General features: G+C 33.3%; 3 protein-coding genes across 5 annotated transcripts; 1 reads left to right on the top strand and 2 right to left on the bottom strand.

The window, feature by feature from the left end:
• Positions 1 to 640: 640 nt before the first annotated feature.
• On the bottom strand, positions 641 to 1,369 carry LOC141703762 (uncharacterized). The gene has a single exon (XM_074507193.1). It carries the CDS (start codon positions 1,367 to 1,369, stop codon positions 641 to 643), a length of 729 nt encoding a protein of 242 aa, XP_074363294.1.
• Positions 1,370 to 1,742: 373 nt separating this feature from the next.
• Positions 1,743 to 6,039, bottom strand: LOC141703764 (single myb histone 6-like). 3 transcript variants are annotated; one of them, XM_074507197.1, is made up of 6 exons: positions 5,959 to 6,039; positions 5,784 to 5,820; positions 4,873 to 5,034; positions 4,412 to 4,684; positions 2,373 to 2,628; positions 1,743 to 2,084 (listed from the first exon to the last, which is right to left on the bottom strand). In XM_074507197.1, exons 3-6 carry the CDS (start codon positions 5,020 to 5,022, stop codon positions 2,038 to 2,040), a joined length of 726 nt encoding a protein of 241 aa, XP_074363298.1. In that variant the 5' UTR covers positions 5,023 to 5,034; positions 5,784 to 5,820; positions 5,959 to 6,039; the 3' UTR covers positions 1,743 to 2,037. The 3 variants fall into 3 exon arrangements, with proteins under 3 accessions (XP_074363298.1, XP_074363296.1, XP_074363297.1); XM_074507195.1 differs by lacking the exon at positions 5,784 to 5,820 and having other exon boundaries at positions 5,959 to 6,007; XM_074507196.1 differs by lacking the exon at positions 5,784 to 5,820 and having other exon boundaries at positions 1,749 to 2,084; positions 4,412 to 4,675; positions 5,959 to 6,007.
• An 11,323-nt stretch (positions 6,040 to 17,362) lies between these two features.
• On the top strand, positions 17,363 to 18,421 carry LOC141703761 (uncharacterized). The gene has a single exon (XM_074507192.1). It carries the CDS (start codon positions 17,363 to 17,365, stop codon positions 18,419 to 18,421), a length of 1,059 nt encoding a protein of 352 aa, XP_074363293.1.
• The last annotated feature ends 371 nt before the right edge of the window (positions 18,422 to 18,792 follow it).

Here is an 18,792-nt window from a genome sequence, read left to right as displayed (position 1 = left end):
CAGTCTCCTACAATACCTAACTTGAGGGGGGGTGTTGGTCCTATACGTTCAGCCATTACTCTAGCCACCTCATCTCTGTTGGTGTTTAGACTAATAAAAGAAAGAGAGAAAAATATAGAGAAGTAGTGAATGAAATGAGATACATACTTCTATCTAATTTCTGATAACCAACGTGTGATTTTATACACTAAAAAAAACTAAAACTCCTAAAAACTAGTTATTATCTTATCTACTAATTATTTGAAAAACACCTAACAAACTAATCAACAAATATTCAAGAAAACAATTCAAATAATTTTGAATTATTCTCAACACTCCCTCATAATTCAAAATTCTAAAAATTAATTCGATGATGCTGTACTTCCCACCATCACCATTGTTGTTGGAGCCCTTCTCTCCACAGTTTCATTTGGGAGCCCTTCTCTCCACAGTTTCATTTGGGAGCCCTTCTCTCCACAGTTTCATGTTGATGTACTTCTCACCAACGTACACATTGGAGCACTTCTCTCCAATATCAAAATAGTTCTTCATCAAATACTTGTGTCTTATTGACACTTTCTTCCGTCTTGACTCTACAATACTTCTGCACATGTCCAAACCTCTTGCATTTAAAGCATTTAGGTCTTTCCTTGTTCCAATATTATTTTTCTTCATGTCCATTCTTCTTACAATGACCACATTGAGTAAATTTTATTTTTTGCTTTTGAGTTTTTGCCAAAAAAGCTCCTTCCACCGCATTTTCAGTTTCCTTGTTTCTCATCGCTCTTCTTTGTTCTTGAGCTTGCAGAGAATTAATTAGCTCGGATAATGATAGTTCACTTATAACTTTTGAATCTTCAAGAGATGAAAGATTTGACTCAAACCTTTCAGGCAAACTCACAAACATCTTCTCTACAATTTTGCTATCAGGCACATCTTCTCTAATCAGCCGCATTTTGTTAACAACACCCATCAAATTTTTATAATAATCTTGTATAGTGTCTTTTTCTTTCATGGCTAAAGTCTCAAAATCCCTTTTGAGATTTAAAACTTGCATCCTCTTTATTCTTGCGTTGCCCTCATACAATTCTTTTAGTTTGTCCCAAGCCTCTTTTCCTGTTTCACAAGCTATAATTCTTGTGAAAATCGATTCTAACACGGCCGTATGAATAATTGATAAAGCCCTTAGACCCTTACTTGACTCATTTTCGTGAAACTTGATTTGATTTAGAATAGGATTGTCTGTAAGAGGTTGTATCTCCCTCTCACTTTTCACCCATGTCCATAAACCCAAATCTTTCAAATGAGTTTTCATTTTAACATCCCATACTTGATAATTTTCACCACTAAAAAATGGAGGAGAAAGATTTGGTGTTTGATTTGAAGACATGGCTATGTTATATCACAGACCCTTAAGATCAATAAGGCTCATGATACCACTGTTGGTGTGGTGTTTAGACTAATAAAAGAAAGAGAGAAAAATATAGAGAAGTAGTGAATAAAATGAGATACATACTTCTATCTAATTTCTGATAACCAACGTGTGTTTTTATACACTAAAAAAAACTAAAACTCCTAAAAACTAGAATTTATCTTATCTACTAATTATTTGAAAAACACCTAACAAACTAATCAACAAATATTCAAGAAAACAATTCAAATAATTTTGAATCATTCTCAACAATCTCTGACTTCATCTCTGCCAGCTAATGCCCAGCTCAGCATTCTGTTACAGTTTCTGTGGACACAATTTGCAGTATATATATATAGTCATTGAGAAAGTGACAAAAGTGGTAGTAATGAAAAGTGGTAGCAGTGTGTATAAGACTCTATTCTTCTTCTTCATAAGTTTGTTAAGTTTGTAAAACAGATTCAGATGGATTACAGAAAATAATATCTTCTAGTTCTCATTTCTACACCTGCAATGCATTATATTTGCATTATCATCAAATTCTAAAGTAAGAAAAACAAGCCCAGTAATTGATATATTAATCCAACATTACAGAACCACCTATATTTAATAGTGATGATTTGCAAAAGCCAGCAGCAACCAGAAGTTCAGCGCTTGCTGCGACCTTTTTTTCCTCTTTTAGGTACTGCATAACCTGCGTTTGTTCAATAAACAATAAGTTGAAACATAGAATCAATATTCTGAAGCTTGTAATAGAATGTTCCTATCACTTCTGCAGTAACTTGTTATATAATTTTAAAAACTCAAAAACAGTTTTAGCAGAAAAAAAACTTATTTAGAGAGAGAGAGAGAGTAAGGGTGGATCTGAAGAAGTTAATATAATCATATTTGATCGAAAACGACTTAAATTTTTGAAAGGGAGATATTTAGAACAAAAAGTAAAATTGGACCGCAGAAAGCATTAGAATGAATGATATATTACCAGGCCTAGCCTTCTTTTCCCTTATTTCCTTTTCTAATTTTTCACTGTAAGCTTTTAATTGTTCTGCGGTATTTTCAGCCTCTACAGCTTCCTTTTCCGCCTCTTCAGCCTCTGCCATAGCAGCTTCAGCCTCCTTAACTGCTTCTACAACAGCAGCAACAATATCCTCAGGGCTCATCAGCCCTATACTTATCAGCTCTGCATTAACTTCGCTCCGTAGGCTGTATGAGTATGCTGAATCATACTCCATTCCTTGCTGCACATGTGAGATTTACTTATTAAATATTACTGATTAGAAAACTCGGTCTTTTTTCATAAGGATAAGCCTCAAGAAATCCTGTGATGCTCTACTTGTTAGTGATATATGTATTTATAATTTGCTAGGGCCTAAAACATAATCCATACTTCACTTGAACATTTTTGGTTTAATGGATCTAAACCTATAATACGCAACTTATCTGGTCATAATTTAATAGATAATCAAAATCGACAATAAGCTTTAGCGAGACCTTCAAACACATATATCTGCACTATGAAGATATCCATTAGAACTAAGATTAATCATAAAATCTTAGAGTTTATATCAATAGAAGTTGAGACTAATGCAGTATATACTGATGCTCTAAAATTTACATGATGCTGTAGGCTCAGCATAGTTATTCATAAAAATCAGCCCACAGACTAGCAAACAGTTTTTTTGTAGTACAAAATCGGTAATACATTAGCATGCATGTACATACATATTTGTATACCACTGTACTTCAAGGGATCATAGTACTCAGACAAAAAACTTAATCTCTTCACTCATTTGCACATTGAACTTCTTCAAGATCATGCTTTTTGGTTAAAACAGGAAAACTAAGAAAAGGTAATGAGTGAAGAATTGAGATTAGTACATGACACACTCTACTGATCAGATTAGAATTTATCAAAAAAGTAAGTGTAATTTGTACTAGAAAATTCAATAGTTCTCACCACAAAGAGCTTATATAAGGAGCATGGAGTCACAGGTATCCGTCAAACTTATCGCGATGAAATTAATGAGAACAATAGTAAGTGTCCAGAAAAGAAGATAAAGCAAATAAAACCAAAGAATCTCAAAGAAGATCAAACAGATAACTTCCGTACCTATCATATCCACAAACTAAATGTACATAGATATAGAAAGTTGATACTTGCTTGGTATATGAAGAACAAAAAATAGAAAATTCAATTTCATTATAGCAGACAATGAAATAATGGAAACTCTAAAAGAGTAACACCAAAAGATACGAATCATTAATGCACAACAAGGTGTCTACTTTCTACTGATTCAAGATCAAGTAACAACAGCCACACATCATAAAACACCAACTATAGTAGCAAAATATTTTATGTATACGACCTGATTGAAAACCCATGAGCAGTACTTTCAAATTAATTTTTACTTTTTACTGTAATGGACAGTGATACCTTACTATGAACATATATGACACAACTTATGATCATCAAGCATTGACCAAGTCCCTTCAGAAATCGAGTTTATCAATAGATATGTTTCCTAATTATATATAGATGAAACTAAACCCTAAATTTGTTTTCTTTAAAATCTTTATAATTTACAACTTAAGAATAGAAACTTCACAATAAAGCCAACAACAAACAATGAGAGCATATTTGACTTAAGAAGTTAATATGCTTGTCGATATCAGAAAATCAACAATAATCGTATGTGTATCTGATCTTTTCAGTAACCCTCTCAAGTAAATCAAGCTTATGATTAGAGGAATAACATCTCAAAGTTGGAACTTCACAATGAAGTCAATGAGAAACAAAACTCATCAAATGACTTAAAAAGTCTATCTTCATATTGGCTTAAAAAGTTAATATGCTTGTTGATTTTACCAATACTCTAAAGTATATATATCTTATCTTTATATTAACCCTCTATGTGAATTGAACAAGCTTAAAGAATAAAGGCAGAAAGACCAGATTGCAGCAGAGAAATAAATTATAGAAACTGCTTTATTTCCCCCTTCTAACCAAAAAAGATTAATTACCTCGATGAGTTTTCCATCAAATGGAACAGTTCTTGTATCTTCCAACGAAAACCTTGTTAGCTTTTCAAAAACACGCTCATGTGATGCTTCTTTAAATAAGGATGGTGGCTCGGGTTCAGCGATTTCATCTTCATCAGAGCCCTCACTAGTAAGAGCCACAAATTTACCACAGCTTCGGCTGGTCTCCTCCATTTTCTTTGGTACAGGCTTGCATCTGTTTCGAGGCTGGCCATTCGTTATGATTTGCATATTTCTCCACTTGTCCTGAAAGTCCTAACAATATTTGTTTGAAAAAATCGGAGAAAAGGAAGGACACCAAGAAAGGCTTGCATATATTATTTTGCCAACGGTATCTATAATAGTATGGGCATTAGCTTCCCGATTGTTATTACTGTTCATATTCAAACTGTGAGTAAAGTTTTTTATCAGCAATGAAAGAAGGTGTGCAAGGTTCATCGTACCTTGAGGTCCACATTTGAGCGCCTACGCAAGACACTTCCGAACTGGGGGTCTTTGAGAATAACCCGCCATTTACCGGCACCATGCTTGGCTATTCCAGCTCTCATATCGTCTTCCTCTTCAACAGTCCACTTAATCTTACAGGGACCCATAACTAATGTGATCTGTGAAAAAGTGAAGCATTTAAAATCATGCGTACTGTTCAGCGCATCTGGAAAGAAGATAACTGAAGATTTACTGAAACAAATTTAGCAAGAACTACACTAATTTTCTCTTTAAATGTTTACAGAAATTCCTCTAAGCCCAATTTTCCAACACACAATTTACAAAGGTGTGCAAATGGTTGATTATCATGAATCATGATCAACAACATTCCACACATGAATATTGTAAAATTAAGACAATTATTGTAATTGTCTATTTAGTAGAAGGTTTATACTATAAAGACTAGAAGCAAAATATAGGGTCTGACAGGAAACTTAAGCTAAATTAACAATGTCAAGAACGAACCCGAAGATCATCAATGATTACGTACATTAGTCAAAACACACTAACAGGTAAACTACAATATTAGTTGATAAAGAAGTTATATGGCTACAGTTAAATAATTTTCTTAATTACATAGTTATGTTAAAAGAAATCTTAGCTTTGACTCTTTGATGTGAGACTTGAGTTGATATATAAGAAGATGCAAAATCAGGGCAGTGACTAAACTCCCTGCTGTCTTCCAAGTCACTAAATTAATTAATTAAAATCCGATTCTGGCTGACCTCAAAAATTTAGTCATAAATTCTCTTAGCCCCAAATCTCTAGGACTCAGTAGGATATCATAAACAAACACACAAGGTACATAGCTTGATATCATACAACAAGATAAACAAACAATTCAAGATTTATAACATCTAGCACTTACTTTTAACAGAATCTTTTTAATTTCCCTGTGAAAACAGCTTGATTTAACAAAAAAAGGTATACAAAAATAAAAATGTTAGATCACTGTCAATAAATATTTTCTAAAATTCTTGATACAAAAGGTGGCCACTGGCACTGAATTTTCACGATGTTTTTTAGAAGAATTGTGGGCTTACCTGTATTTTTGATAGCAGAAAGCTGTAGAATATTTGTTCCTTATGCATGTATCTGGTCATATATATCATATGTGTGTCTATGAAGGGGGTTGATGCTTGTCTATATCTTATATATTTAAAATAATCTTTTAAAATAATGTACATAAGTTACTTATATCTTAACATTTTGGGATCCTTTTGGTTCACTAGGCCGTATGAGTTTGGAATGAAAAATGAGTTAAGTTGGTACGGGATTGATGATATTATATGTTTGGTTCAGTATTATAATAAATCTGTTTAATTTTAAATATAATTGAAGGCTCAATTTTGATTCAAATATTACATTAAATGTAAGTATATATTGTACACTGAAATTAAATTCTTGTATTATTTAAAAATAAGATTTTCATAAAAAAATACATGATTAGTAAAATATAATTTAATCAATTAAATAATAATTCAATATTTTTCAAGAAATTAAATTTTACTAACTGACATTAAATTAAAATAGTAAAGATCTTATTTAAAATTAAATAATATATCATCTTTAAAATATGTGTATTGAAAGAATTTAATGGTATAAAAAAAGATGAAACAACAAAATTAAAATTGATAGTTTATCTTCACTTTAATATGAGCAATATCAATGGTAAAAGATGAGATTCAAGAACGCCATTCAACTGTAACTATAAGATTTGATATTTACATATTATTATGAAGATAGATTATAAAAAGACAGAGGAAAAGAAAGAGAGTAATTGATCTAACTAACTCTGAGCCTAACTAATTCTTGAACTTATATACAATATGTGCGGGATGTGCCAGCTGTAATAGAAATGATAGAAATAGAAATGATGCTAATGATATGGCTCGCATATCTGACGTGGATGTGGTCCTGAATCAATATTTCCAGGATCAATATAGCCAATATCCCCCCTCAAGTTGGAGGATGTAGAAGACATACCGAACTTGCTGAGTAGCTCTTTAAAATGAGGAGAAGGAAGGACCTTTGTAAGCACATCGGCAAGTTGGTGAGTAGTAGGAAGATATGATAATTGCAGGAGCCCTTGTAACACCTTTTCACGTGTAAAATGACAATCAAATTCTATATATTTGGTACGCTCGTGAAAGACGGGATTCTTAGCTATGTAAAGTGCTAATTGATTATCGCAATGAAGAGTAATCAGAGTTAAACTAGTGAGGCCAAGTTCAGTTAAAAGATGAACCAACCAAGTAAAGCCATGTCACGATACTCGGATTCAGAAGATGATCGTGATATAGTACCCTACTTCTTAGACTTCCAGGAGACTGGGGAATTTCCAAATAGAATAACGTAACTTGTAATGGAACGTCTAGTGTTAGGGCAAGAAGCCCAATCGGAATCTGAGAAAGCCTGGACAGTTAAAGTATCCGAGACTTTAAGCAAAATACCTTGGCCAGTAGATTGTGCAACATAACGTAATGTATGAGTAAGAGCAGCCGAATGAGTGGAACGAGAGTGTTGCATAAATTGACTCAACGTTTGAACAACATATGATAAGTCATGATGAGTGTTGGTAAGATAATTGAGCTTACTTACTAGTGACCTATACATTTCAGGATCAAAAATTAAATCATCATTAGACATGTTATACTTCTGATGCAGAGGATGGGGAGTAACAGCAGAACGAGTAATATCCAAAGAACAACCTTGAAGCAACTCAGTAGCAAACTTGCGTTGTGTTAACACTATACCCTCAGATACATATCCAACTTCAAGTCCTAAGAAATAATGAAACTCGCCTAAGTCTTTAATACTGAATTCCCGATGAAGATGAGATTTAAGCTCATCAATTTCCACCAAATTATCACCTGTGACGATAATATCATCGATATAAACAACAACAATAGTGATCTGGCCTCCAGTGAATTTAGTGAACAAGTTGTAATCGTTTTTGGATTGGGTATAACCTTGTAAAAGCAACTCCCGTAAAAGCTTAAAAAACCATTCTCAGGATGCCTGTTTAAGGCCATATAAAGACTTCTTTAAACGACAAACTTGGTTAGGTAGATGAGGCACACCATCAGGAATCCTCATATAAACTTCTTCCTTTAAATCACTGTGCAAGAACGCATTATTAACATCCAACTGAAATAGTTTCCATTTTTTGCTAGTTACCAGAGCAATCAAACACAGGATTGCTGTCATCTTTATAACAGGTGAAAATGTTTCATCGTAATCAATACCATGCTTTTGATTGAAGCTCTTTGCAACTAAAAGAGCTTTGTATCGTTCTAAAGAACCATCAAAATTGAGCTTGACCTTAAAAACCCATTTATTACCAATCGCTTTCTTCCGCGGGGGAAAATCAACTAAAGCCCAATTGTGATTATCTGCTAAGGCTTTTAATTCCTTATTGATAGCTTCTAGCCACAAAGGATGTGTAGAAGCCTCGATATAATTTCTAGGTTCAACAATAAAGCTAGTGTGTGAAAGAAAAGCTTTGTGTGTAGATGGAAAAGCGTCATACAGAACTAAATTACACCAATGAGGTGATGCATTGAGACTTTCAAGATGTGTCAAATGACACTGATAAGAATTCAAATAAGAAGGAGCCTTTCTGACCCTGGTAGATTGCCTTAAGGAACAACAGTGGCATTTTGAGAAGAAATATCAGATGAATTATCAGATTGAGTGTTTTCAGAAACAGAATTATCTGGTGACAATGTGGTGGAAGAACGGTCATGGTTACCATCATTTTGAGTAGAATCACTAGGATTAGTGTTAGAAAAAGTATCATTTGATATATCATAAGAATAAAATAATTTAGTGGAAGTAACATTAAGCAAGAAAATAACTGTATTATATTGAGAATCAGAAGGTGTTGGCATAATGTGCTAGGGAAAATGATGCTCATGAAAATTAAGATCTCAAGAAATAAAAATCTTTTTAGTTTTAAAATCAAGAATCTTGTATCCTTTAATATGTGGAGGGTAGCCAATGAAAACACAAGGGTAGGCTTTAGGATCAAATTTAGAACGATTAGGTGTGTTATTAGAAACATAACAGAGGCAGCCAAAAATCCTCAAATTATCAAGACAAAGAGGTTTGTTGTATAGTCTTCGAAAGAGTGTATCATTGTTAATATTATGAAGGGGCATATGGTTAAATAAATAACAAGCACATAATATACACTCTCCCCAATAACAAATAGGTAAACGAGATTGAAAAGCAAGAGAGCGGGCAGTGTCTAGTAGATGTTTATGCTTGCGTTCAACTACATCATTTTGTTGTGGTGTGTAACTGCAAGTAGTCTTATGTATAATTCCTTTAGCCTGGTACAACTTGTTCATGGCACCTTCATCGAGTTCCTTTGCATTATCACTTTTAACACAACCAACGGAAGTATGGAATTGAGTCTCAACATAGTTAAGAAATTGAGTCAGAACATAAACAACATCTGATTTATATTTGATCAAATGAATCCAATTATATCGGCTATAATCGTCTACAATAATAACAAACTGAGTACATCCATTGTGATTTTTAACCCTATAAGGGCCCCAAATATCAACATGGATAAGCTGGAAAATGGCAGTAGTCTTGATTGAACTATGTGAAAAAGACTTCTTATGATGTTTAGCTAAAGGACAAATATGACAGAAAGAATCTACTTTTGTACAATTCTTAATAGAACAACTAGGTTGAATGATTCTAAGTTGCTGAAAGGACAAATGTCCAAGCCTCAAATGCCACGGTTTAGCTTCAGTTGATATGGAGAGACAAGCAGCTTTGTTGGTGAAAAATTGAGATGCAGAACTAGATTTAACAGGATGCAGAATATATAATCCATGTTGTAAATTACCAAGATGAATGAGAAGCTGATTCTGAGAAAGCACTACAAGAAACAGAGCAATAGACATCACCCATTTAACATCGGTTGGAAATGCCACCAATGTTAAAAGAAGTTTTAACATCACTTGGTTTTTAAACAATGTTAAAGAGTTTGTAGACATCAGTTAAAGATGTAACTGTTGTTTATTCTCATTTTTTTCTGAAATACGGCTACATCAGCCTAGTCCTAAAGCGATGTCTAAAACTCATTTTAAAAATTGTCCCGTTACCTCCCCTTTTCTTCCCCGCCTTAACCAAATTTTCACAATTGATTCTCCCCTAGCCATTTTTTGCCTTCCCTCCTAACACAAACTGTAAGAACCCAAATTTTTGACATCGGTAAAAGACCTTTATAAATGGTAACCTTGCGGTTTAATAAAAACTTTTACGACCACACCATATACGAGTTTTTAATTTAAGATTCCGAGTTGATATTGTGATTATACGTACCAAATGAGTGTATGTAAACGCTATTAGTTTTCGAAGAAAACGAACTTTGAAAAATAACCGTATCTATGAACCATCAAGGATTACGAGAATCACGATATAATTATAAATTTAAAATCCTACAAATTAAAATCCAAGTACGATACTTCAAAACATAAAGAACGTATAAGAAAGAATTTACACCGTGAACCGTTTACGAGAATTTATTATGAAAAAAATAAGTGACAGAGCGAACAAGTAAACGAATAAATAAACGTATCAAACTAAGCTAAATATACAAGCTAACTAGAGTAAGAAACTAACCATGGTCAAGTAACCAAATAGAAACCTAGCTAGATAGGAAATGATAACCTAAAGGCTAATAATAGTAAACCTAAAGTCTAAATTAAGTAGAATAGCTTACAAATCTAGGATGCTAGCCAAGATATTCATGAATTTAGTAGTACTAGGATATATACTAAATCATATCTCACAAATCTTCCAAGAGAAGCATTTCCAAGAAGCAACAAAACTTTCTCTCTCTCTCTCTCTTTCTCTCTACAAAACACAATGCTGATTTCAAGAACACCATGGAAAGAAAAATTCATCTCATGTTCTACTCATTTAAATATCACCAAATTTTAACCAAAGATTCCTCATATCATGTAAAAGGTACGTTCAAAATTTCATGGCCATTGGATTAGTATAGCATAGTCAAATCCTTGCTCAAAATTGGTGGTGAATAGTAACTCCGAAAATCTCTTTTTATTTTCTTGATTTTCATGGCATGATTTAGGATCCTTAAGCACAACCAATCCCTCCCAAGATTCAACCATAAAGAAGAGAATCTCCCAAGCTACCAAGAAAAGTATAAACCTTCATCCAAACTTTGTTTAAGTTTTAAATTTCAAGAAAAGTAAGGATCTTGGATATAAGTATGATTTTGATGATTGATTTGATATTATCTTGATGTTTAGTTAATTAGTTTTAAGGTTGATTATTGTTGCCTGAAGAACATGATGTTCTTGAGGGGAGTTATTATAGATGACCGAACTTTTAAAATGATTTTCACCTAATTAAATTCATTTTATCGAAATGAAACTTTTATGATAAATATTGCAAGAATTCAAGAAGCTCCGCGAGGTGGTTTCGTATTAAAATATTATTATAAAATTTATTAAAAATGATAGAGTGCGAGTCACGTAATAGTAACATTCGGTAAAGTCAACTCTAGAAGACTACTTTGACCGTCCGTTTCGACCAAGGATTGATACTTATTTCGAGTCGGTCGAATATTGAAAATTATGAATTATTGAACTTATTACTAGAATTTAAGTTGGTGATGAGAGTAGGAATGTTGATTAACATTATGATATTTGTTGATTAGAAAACCTGGAATTAGAGGAAGTCGGGAAACGTAGCTTGGACTCCATAAGAGTTTTCAAACCCTACCTTTTTAAAACTGTTGTGTTGTGTTTGTTTTCAAATATTTGCGATACATACATGATTTTGTGTTACGATATTTTACGGACTCTGATATATAATATCATATGATATGTTAATGATTTCGGTACAAGAATATTATCGGATTTCAATTGATAATGCAATCAGACAACACTTGACAAACAACGGTTAAAAAAAAACACCGTCGTCCTAAAAAATCATACAACGGTTAATTGATTTTACAGAAAAAACAGTTGTGTGAGCTCCAGAACAAACAACGGATATTCATCTTTTTTAAACTGTTGTACAAGTTGTATCCTCTCATCGAGTCAAACAACAGTTTTTTAAATATAGTGTTGTTGTAGATCTTTAACATAACGATTACAAACCGTTGTTACTATGTTAACGTATAGGGATATAAGACAACAGTTTTGACATTACATTGTGTAATTAAGACAACGGTTTTTTAGAAAGGTTGTCCTCTAAACCATCAAACAACGGAATGAAACCGTTGTCTGAGGAATTTCAATGGGTACCACGTATTGAGGTGGCAGCACGTGATAGGTGGTAAATCATTCACAAGGATTGCTGACGTGGCGAAATGAGAGCCCTTCATTGATATGAGATTTGATATTGGCCGTTAGATCGAAAAATAGCCGAATTCTTATACAACGGTTTTATGTTAAAACAAAAGTGTTGTCTTAGTTGGTCTCATACAAGCTTTTAGATATTACGTTGTGTAATTCACATAACAGTTTTTACAAGGGTTGTCTTAGAAAACTTCATACAACGGAACAAAACAGTTGTCTGAAATAGTTATTTTATAATTTCAATGGGCACCACCTGATGAGGTGGCACCCCATGATTGGTTGTAAACATTTTACTCGGATTGCTGAAGTGTCTGAATGATAGCCCTTGATTGAAATGAGATTAGATATTAGCCGTTAGATTGAAAAAAAGCTGATATGCTCACACAACGGTTATTATAATAAAAAAAAGCGTTGTCTTATTTTATCTTTACACAATGGTTTTTCAAGGAAACCATTGTAAAAGTATTACTCTATAAATGAGATTTCCGGTTTACAAGATAAATTTCTAAAATGATTTTTTCGACGATCCAACCGTACGGATGTTAAGATATATCAATTTTAGTCATATGAAAAAATTAATAAAAAATATGAACTTCATCTTGCATGTCAGGATTAGAAAAATCCGGTAAAAGTACCTCTCCCGACAACGAGACTCGTTCCCGATTTACAAGATTAATTTATAAAATGATTTTTTCGACGATCCAACCGTACGGATGTTAAGATATATCAATTTTAGTCATATGAAAAAATTATTAAAAAATATGAACTTCATCTTGCATGTCAGGATTAGAAAAATCCGGTAAAAGTACCCCTCCCGACAACGAGACTCGTTCCCGATTTACAAGATTAATTTTTAAAATGATTTTTTCGACGATCCGACCGTACGGATGTTAAGATATATCAATTTTAGTCATATGAAAAAATTATTAAAAAAATATGAACTTCATCTTGCATGTCAGGATTAGAAAAATCCGGTAAAAGTACCCCTCCCAACAACGAGACTCGTTCCCGATTTACAAGATTAATTTTTAAAATGATTTTTTCGACGATCCAACCGTACGGATGTTAAGATATATCAATTTTAGTCATAAGAAAAAATTATTAAAAAATATGAACTTCATCTTGCATGTCAGGATTAGAAAAATCCGGTAAAAGTACCCCTCCCGACAACGAGACTCGTTCCCGATTTACAAGATTAATTTATAAAATGATTTTTTCGACAATCCTTCGACAATATGAAGATTAGTGCTATTTCTACTCAAGTTGAGTTCTATAGTTTTATTCCTTGTGATGTTTGTCATTTTGCTAAACAAATCAGGTCTTCTTTTCCAGCTAGTACTAGTCATTCTACTGAACCTTTTCATTTGTTACATTGTGATTTGTGGGGGCCTTACAAGTATAAGACATATTTTACTTGTAATTCTTTTCTTACTATAGTGGATGACTGTAGTAGATGTACCTGGACCTTCTTGATATCAAATAAATCTCAAGTATTCTTAATTTTTTCTAATTTTCTGATTCACATTAAGAATCATTTCAAAGCCTTAGTTAAAATTGTGAGATCTGATAATGGCTCAAATTTTTTTAATAAAGATCTTACAAAATTGTTTCAGTTTTATGGAATTGATCATCAAAGTTCTTGTGTTGAGACTCTTCAACAAAATGGAAGGGCTGAAAGAAAACACAGACATCTTCTTCTGTTGCAAGAGCTCTCAAATTCAATTCAAAAGTTCCAATTCATCTTTGGGGAGATTGTTTACTCACTACCACTTATATCATAAACAAAACTCCATCTAAAATCTTAAACAACTTATCTCCTTATGAAATACTTTTTCATAAACCACCTCTCTATGATCATATGAGAGTATTTGGTTGTCTTGCATATGCTTCTACCTTGTCTAAGAGAGCAGATAAGTTTACTCCAAGAGCAACTAAATATGTGTTCATTGGATATCCTCAACATCAAAAAGGCTACAAACTCATTAATATTGAAACATGTCATAAGTTTGTGTCTACAGATGTTGTCTTTTATGAGAATGTTTTTCCCTATACTACATCTGTTTCCATTACTTCAACCATGTTTCCTTCAGATTCTTCTTTTATTGATGATTTAGAATTGTCAAATACTCCATCTTCTGCACACACTGAGCTGGAACATCATCATTTTCCTTCTATTTCATATGATTCACATCATTCTCATGATACTTCACCTTCTGTTAATTCTCATCTTGATAATTCTCATGATTCTGATAACACTGATCATATATCTTCTTCTGATAGTGGTTCTGCTACAGTATTACCTATACCTGAGAAAAGTTCTAGACCTATTAGAGTAAAACAATTACCAGTTAAGTTCTCAGATTATACAGGTCTTCCAACAATTCTTAATAAGACTTGTGCCATAACTGTTACATATCCACTTCATATTGTTGATTCCGTGCAAGGTTTTACACCAACTTATCAGGCTTTTGTAGCAAATTCCACTGTCATCCCTGAACCCTTATTTTATTCTCAAGCTATAAAAGATTCTAACCGGTGTAAAGCAATGCAATTAGAACTGAGTGCTTTGGAAGCCAATAATACTTGGCAAATTACTTCTCTTCCTCCCGGCAAGAAGGCAATGGGTTGTAAATGGATTTATAAAGTCAAGTATAAATCTGATGGTACTTTGGAAAGATATAAAGCCAGATTGGTGGCTCAAGGTTTTACACAGACTGCAGGAGTGGATTATTTTCAAACCTTTCCACCAGTAGCTAAAATGGCCACTGTCAGAATGGTACTATCCATTGCTGCTATTCAAAACTGGCATATTAATCAGTTGGACATTACCAATGCTTTTTTAAATGGAGATCTTCATGAAGAAGTGTACATGAGATTGCCTCCAGGTGTGCCTATTCCTGCTTCTTTTGTTGGCACTAATCCTGTCAGTGGTTTGATAAGCTTTCTGATGCTGTTATCCAATTTGGCTTTACACAATCAAGGGGAGATGCTTCTATATTTTATCTACATTCAGTTACTTCAGTTACAGTATTGCTGGTTTATGCTGATGACATAATACTGGCTGGTTCTTATGTCAAGCAAATTGGAAAGATAAAAGAGTTTCTTGCTTCTAAGTTCAAACTGAAAGATTTAGGACACTTGAACTATTTTCTTGGACTTGAAATAACAAGGTCTTCAGAAGGCATATATATACATCAAAGGAAGTATGCAATGAATTTGCTGGAGAATACAGGTCTGTTAGCTGCAAATCCAAGTGCTATAACCATGGAAGCTCAACATAATCTCCAGTATGATTCTGGAACATCTTTTCCTGATGCTATGCAATACAGAAGATTGGTTAGGCAGTTGATTTATTTGACAATTACCAGACCATACATTTCTTATCCAGTGCATATATTGAGTCAGTTTATGGCTGCACCAACAGATGTTCATTGGAAGGCTGCACTGAAATTAGTAAGGTACATAAAGGGTAATCCTGGCCAAGGTATGTTTTTATCAGCTAAAAGTCCATTAAAATTGAAAGCTTTTTGTGATGCTGATTGGGCTACATGTCCTATGACTAGAAGATCATTGTCTGGATATTGTGTCATGTTAGGAGATTCACTTATTTCATGGAAATGCAAAAAGCAGAATACAATAGCAAGATCTTCTGCAGAGGCGGAATACAGAGCTTTGGAAACTATACTATGTGAAGTCACTTGGTTGTACAATCTATTCAAAGAAATATATTTCAAGATTCCTACACCAGTTCCTTTGTATTGTGATTATACATCTGCAATTCACATAGCTGAAAATCTAGTTCTTCATAAGAGGACAAAGCATATCGAGCTGGAATGCCATTTCATCAGAGATAAAGTCAAGGAAGGGCTGGTGTAACCTGTGTACTTGTCTACCAAACAGCAACCAGCTGATCTACTTACTAAACCTTTGATAGCTGCAAGACTAACGTATTTATTGAGCAAATTGGGAGTTCGAAACATGTTCAGACCTGCCAATTTGAAGGAGGGTATTAGACTGCATAAGATAGATAGTGGTTAAGTTAGAAATTAGTTAAGGGTAGATTAGACATTTAATCTAGTTGAGAGTTAGTTACTTCCCGCCTAAAAGTTTGTTCTTGTAAACTTGTATATAACTCAAAACAATCTGTACATTTTATTCATTCAATACAATTTTCATTTTTCACATTAATTTGAAATAACAACATACTGGTAGAATTATTTCCAAGTGTTCACAGTTTAGCGAAACCGATAATATAAACTCAGTCACTGTAGAAATAATTCTGTAAAACCTAAGTCTTTCATTTCCTTCGGCATATCCATGTATGCAAATTCTGTTGGTCCTATACGTTCAACCATTACTCTAGCCACCTCATCTCTGACCTCATCTCTGCCAGCTAATGCCCAGCTCAGCTAACTACAGCTCAACATTCTGTTATAAATTCTGTGGACACAATTTGCAGTATATATAGTCATTGAAAAAGTGACAAAAGTGGTAGTAGTGTGTATAAGACTCTATTCTTCTTCTTCATAAGTTTGTTAAGTTTGTAAAACAGATTCAGATGGATTATAGAAAATAATATCTTCTAGTTCTCATTTCTACACCTTCAATGCATTATATTTGCATTATCATCATGGTATCAGAGCATGATTTCAATCAAAATCAACAGTTAATCGGTGTTCTTTTCAGGTGATCTTGTTCTTGTCTTCAATTCTTCATTATATAGATCGTCGATTTATTCGATTCGTCGTCATCGATATTTCCTAGCAATTTCATTGTTCATAATAATTTCTGATTTCAAGCTTTGCGATTAGTAACGATTAGTGTTTTGTTGATATTGGTTGAGATGTATAAATGTTTTGTGTGTGCATATTAGTTGTTTATAGAATTTGGGAACGATCTATCGTTAATTCATTAATTTTCTTCATCAAAATTGTGATTAGATCAGTATATTTTGATTCTCTTCAATTTAAGCAACGATTTATTGTTAATTTTGTGATTAGACCAGTATATTCTGATTCTCTTCAATCTAAGCAATGATTTGTTGTTAATTCACCAATCTTCAAAAATAAATCAATTCATTACTCGATTCACTATGTCTGAAACTAGATCTAGACCGTGTTTACCACCTAATAAGGATCCTACCCGTGTTTATTTCATTCATCCTTCTGATTCTAATACTACTCAGTTAGTATCCGTCAAATTCAATGATACTGGATTCAATAACTGGAAATGTTCGATGATGCTAAGTCTATTAGCTAAGATTAAAATCGATTTTGTTGATGGTATTATAAGCAAGCCTGAACCAACTACAGTTGAGTATAAAGCCTGGGAAAGGTGTAATGATCTAGTGTGTGCTTGGTTGTTGTTCAATATGGATGATGTGATAGCTAAAAGTGTTATGTTTCTCAAAAGTGCGCGTGAAATTTGGATTGAACTAGAGGAAAGGTTTGGCTATACATCCATGACACAAGTGTATTCACTGGAGCAGCAGTTAGCTGAATTGAGTCAAGGTTCTAATAATATATCTGAATTCTTCACTAAAATTAAAATGATTTGGGATGCAGTCAATGATGCAAATCCGTTTCCTACTTGTACCTGTTTGAAATGCACATGTAATCTGGAACATAGGGTTTATCAGATGCAGCAAGATCAAAGAATGATTCAATTTATAATGAAACTAAATGAAGAATTTGCATCTGTGAGAGGGAATATATTGATGCAATATCCTATGCCTAACATCGCTAATGCTTATAGGCTCTTTGCTCAAGAAGAAATACACAAGGAGTTATCATCTGTGACAAGTCAAACTGAATCTTTAGCCTGTTTTTCAAAGAAGAAAAATTTCAAGAATTTTAAGCCACAAAGTATGTTTAACAAGAATCAGTTTGTACCTAACAAAACTACAAAAGGAGTTCAGGCAGGTGCTCCTGGGAGAAAACCTCAATATTTCCGCACTCATTGCAAGATTCCACCAGGGTTCAAATCTAACAGGGATAAGAAGGTTGCTGCTACAATTCAAGCTGATTTGATTAAAGAAGAAGGCTCATCCTCCACCACTTTTTCTGCTGCTCAGTACAATCAATTTCTGGAAATGTTAAACAAACGTCAGCAATCTGGTTTTTCTTCTGTCAAGCAAAATGAGGACTCTTAGAACACTCATGCTCTTCTAGCAGGAAATATATGTCTTATGTCTAAATATGATAAAGATTGGATTATAGACAGTGGGGCAACATATCATATTTGCTCTAATATTGATCTATTTAAAGATTACAAATCAGTTACTGGTAGCAATAAGTTTATTACTGTTCCAGATGGGAGAAAAGTTCAGATAACTCATATAAGAAAAATATCTCTAAATAATGACATCATTTTATATAATGTACTTTATGTTCCTGAGTTTTATTTCAATCTGATTTCGGTTAAGAGGTTATGTAAGGATTTGAGTTGTCAAGTAGTTTTCATTCATGACAAGTGTTATGTTCAGGGCCTTTCACAGAGGAATCAAATGCTTCTTGGTAGTCT

Source organism: Apium graveolens, unplaced genomic scaffold, assembly GCF_009905375.1.
Source record: "Apium graveolens cultivar Ventura unplaced genomic scaffold, ASM990537v1 ctg7081, whole genome shotgun sequence".
In the NCBI taxonomy this organism is placed as follows: domain Eukaryota; kingdom Viridiplantae; phylum Streptophyta; class Magnoliopsida; order Apiales; family Apiaceae; genus Apium; species Apium graveolens.
This window is presented reverse-complemented; position numbering and strand designations above follow the sequence as displayed.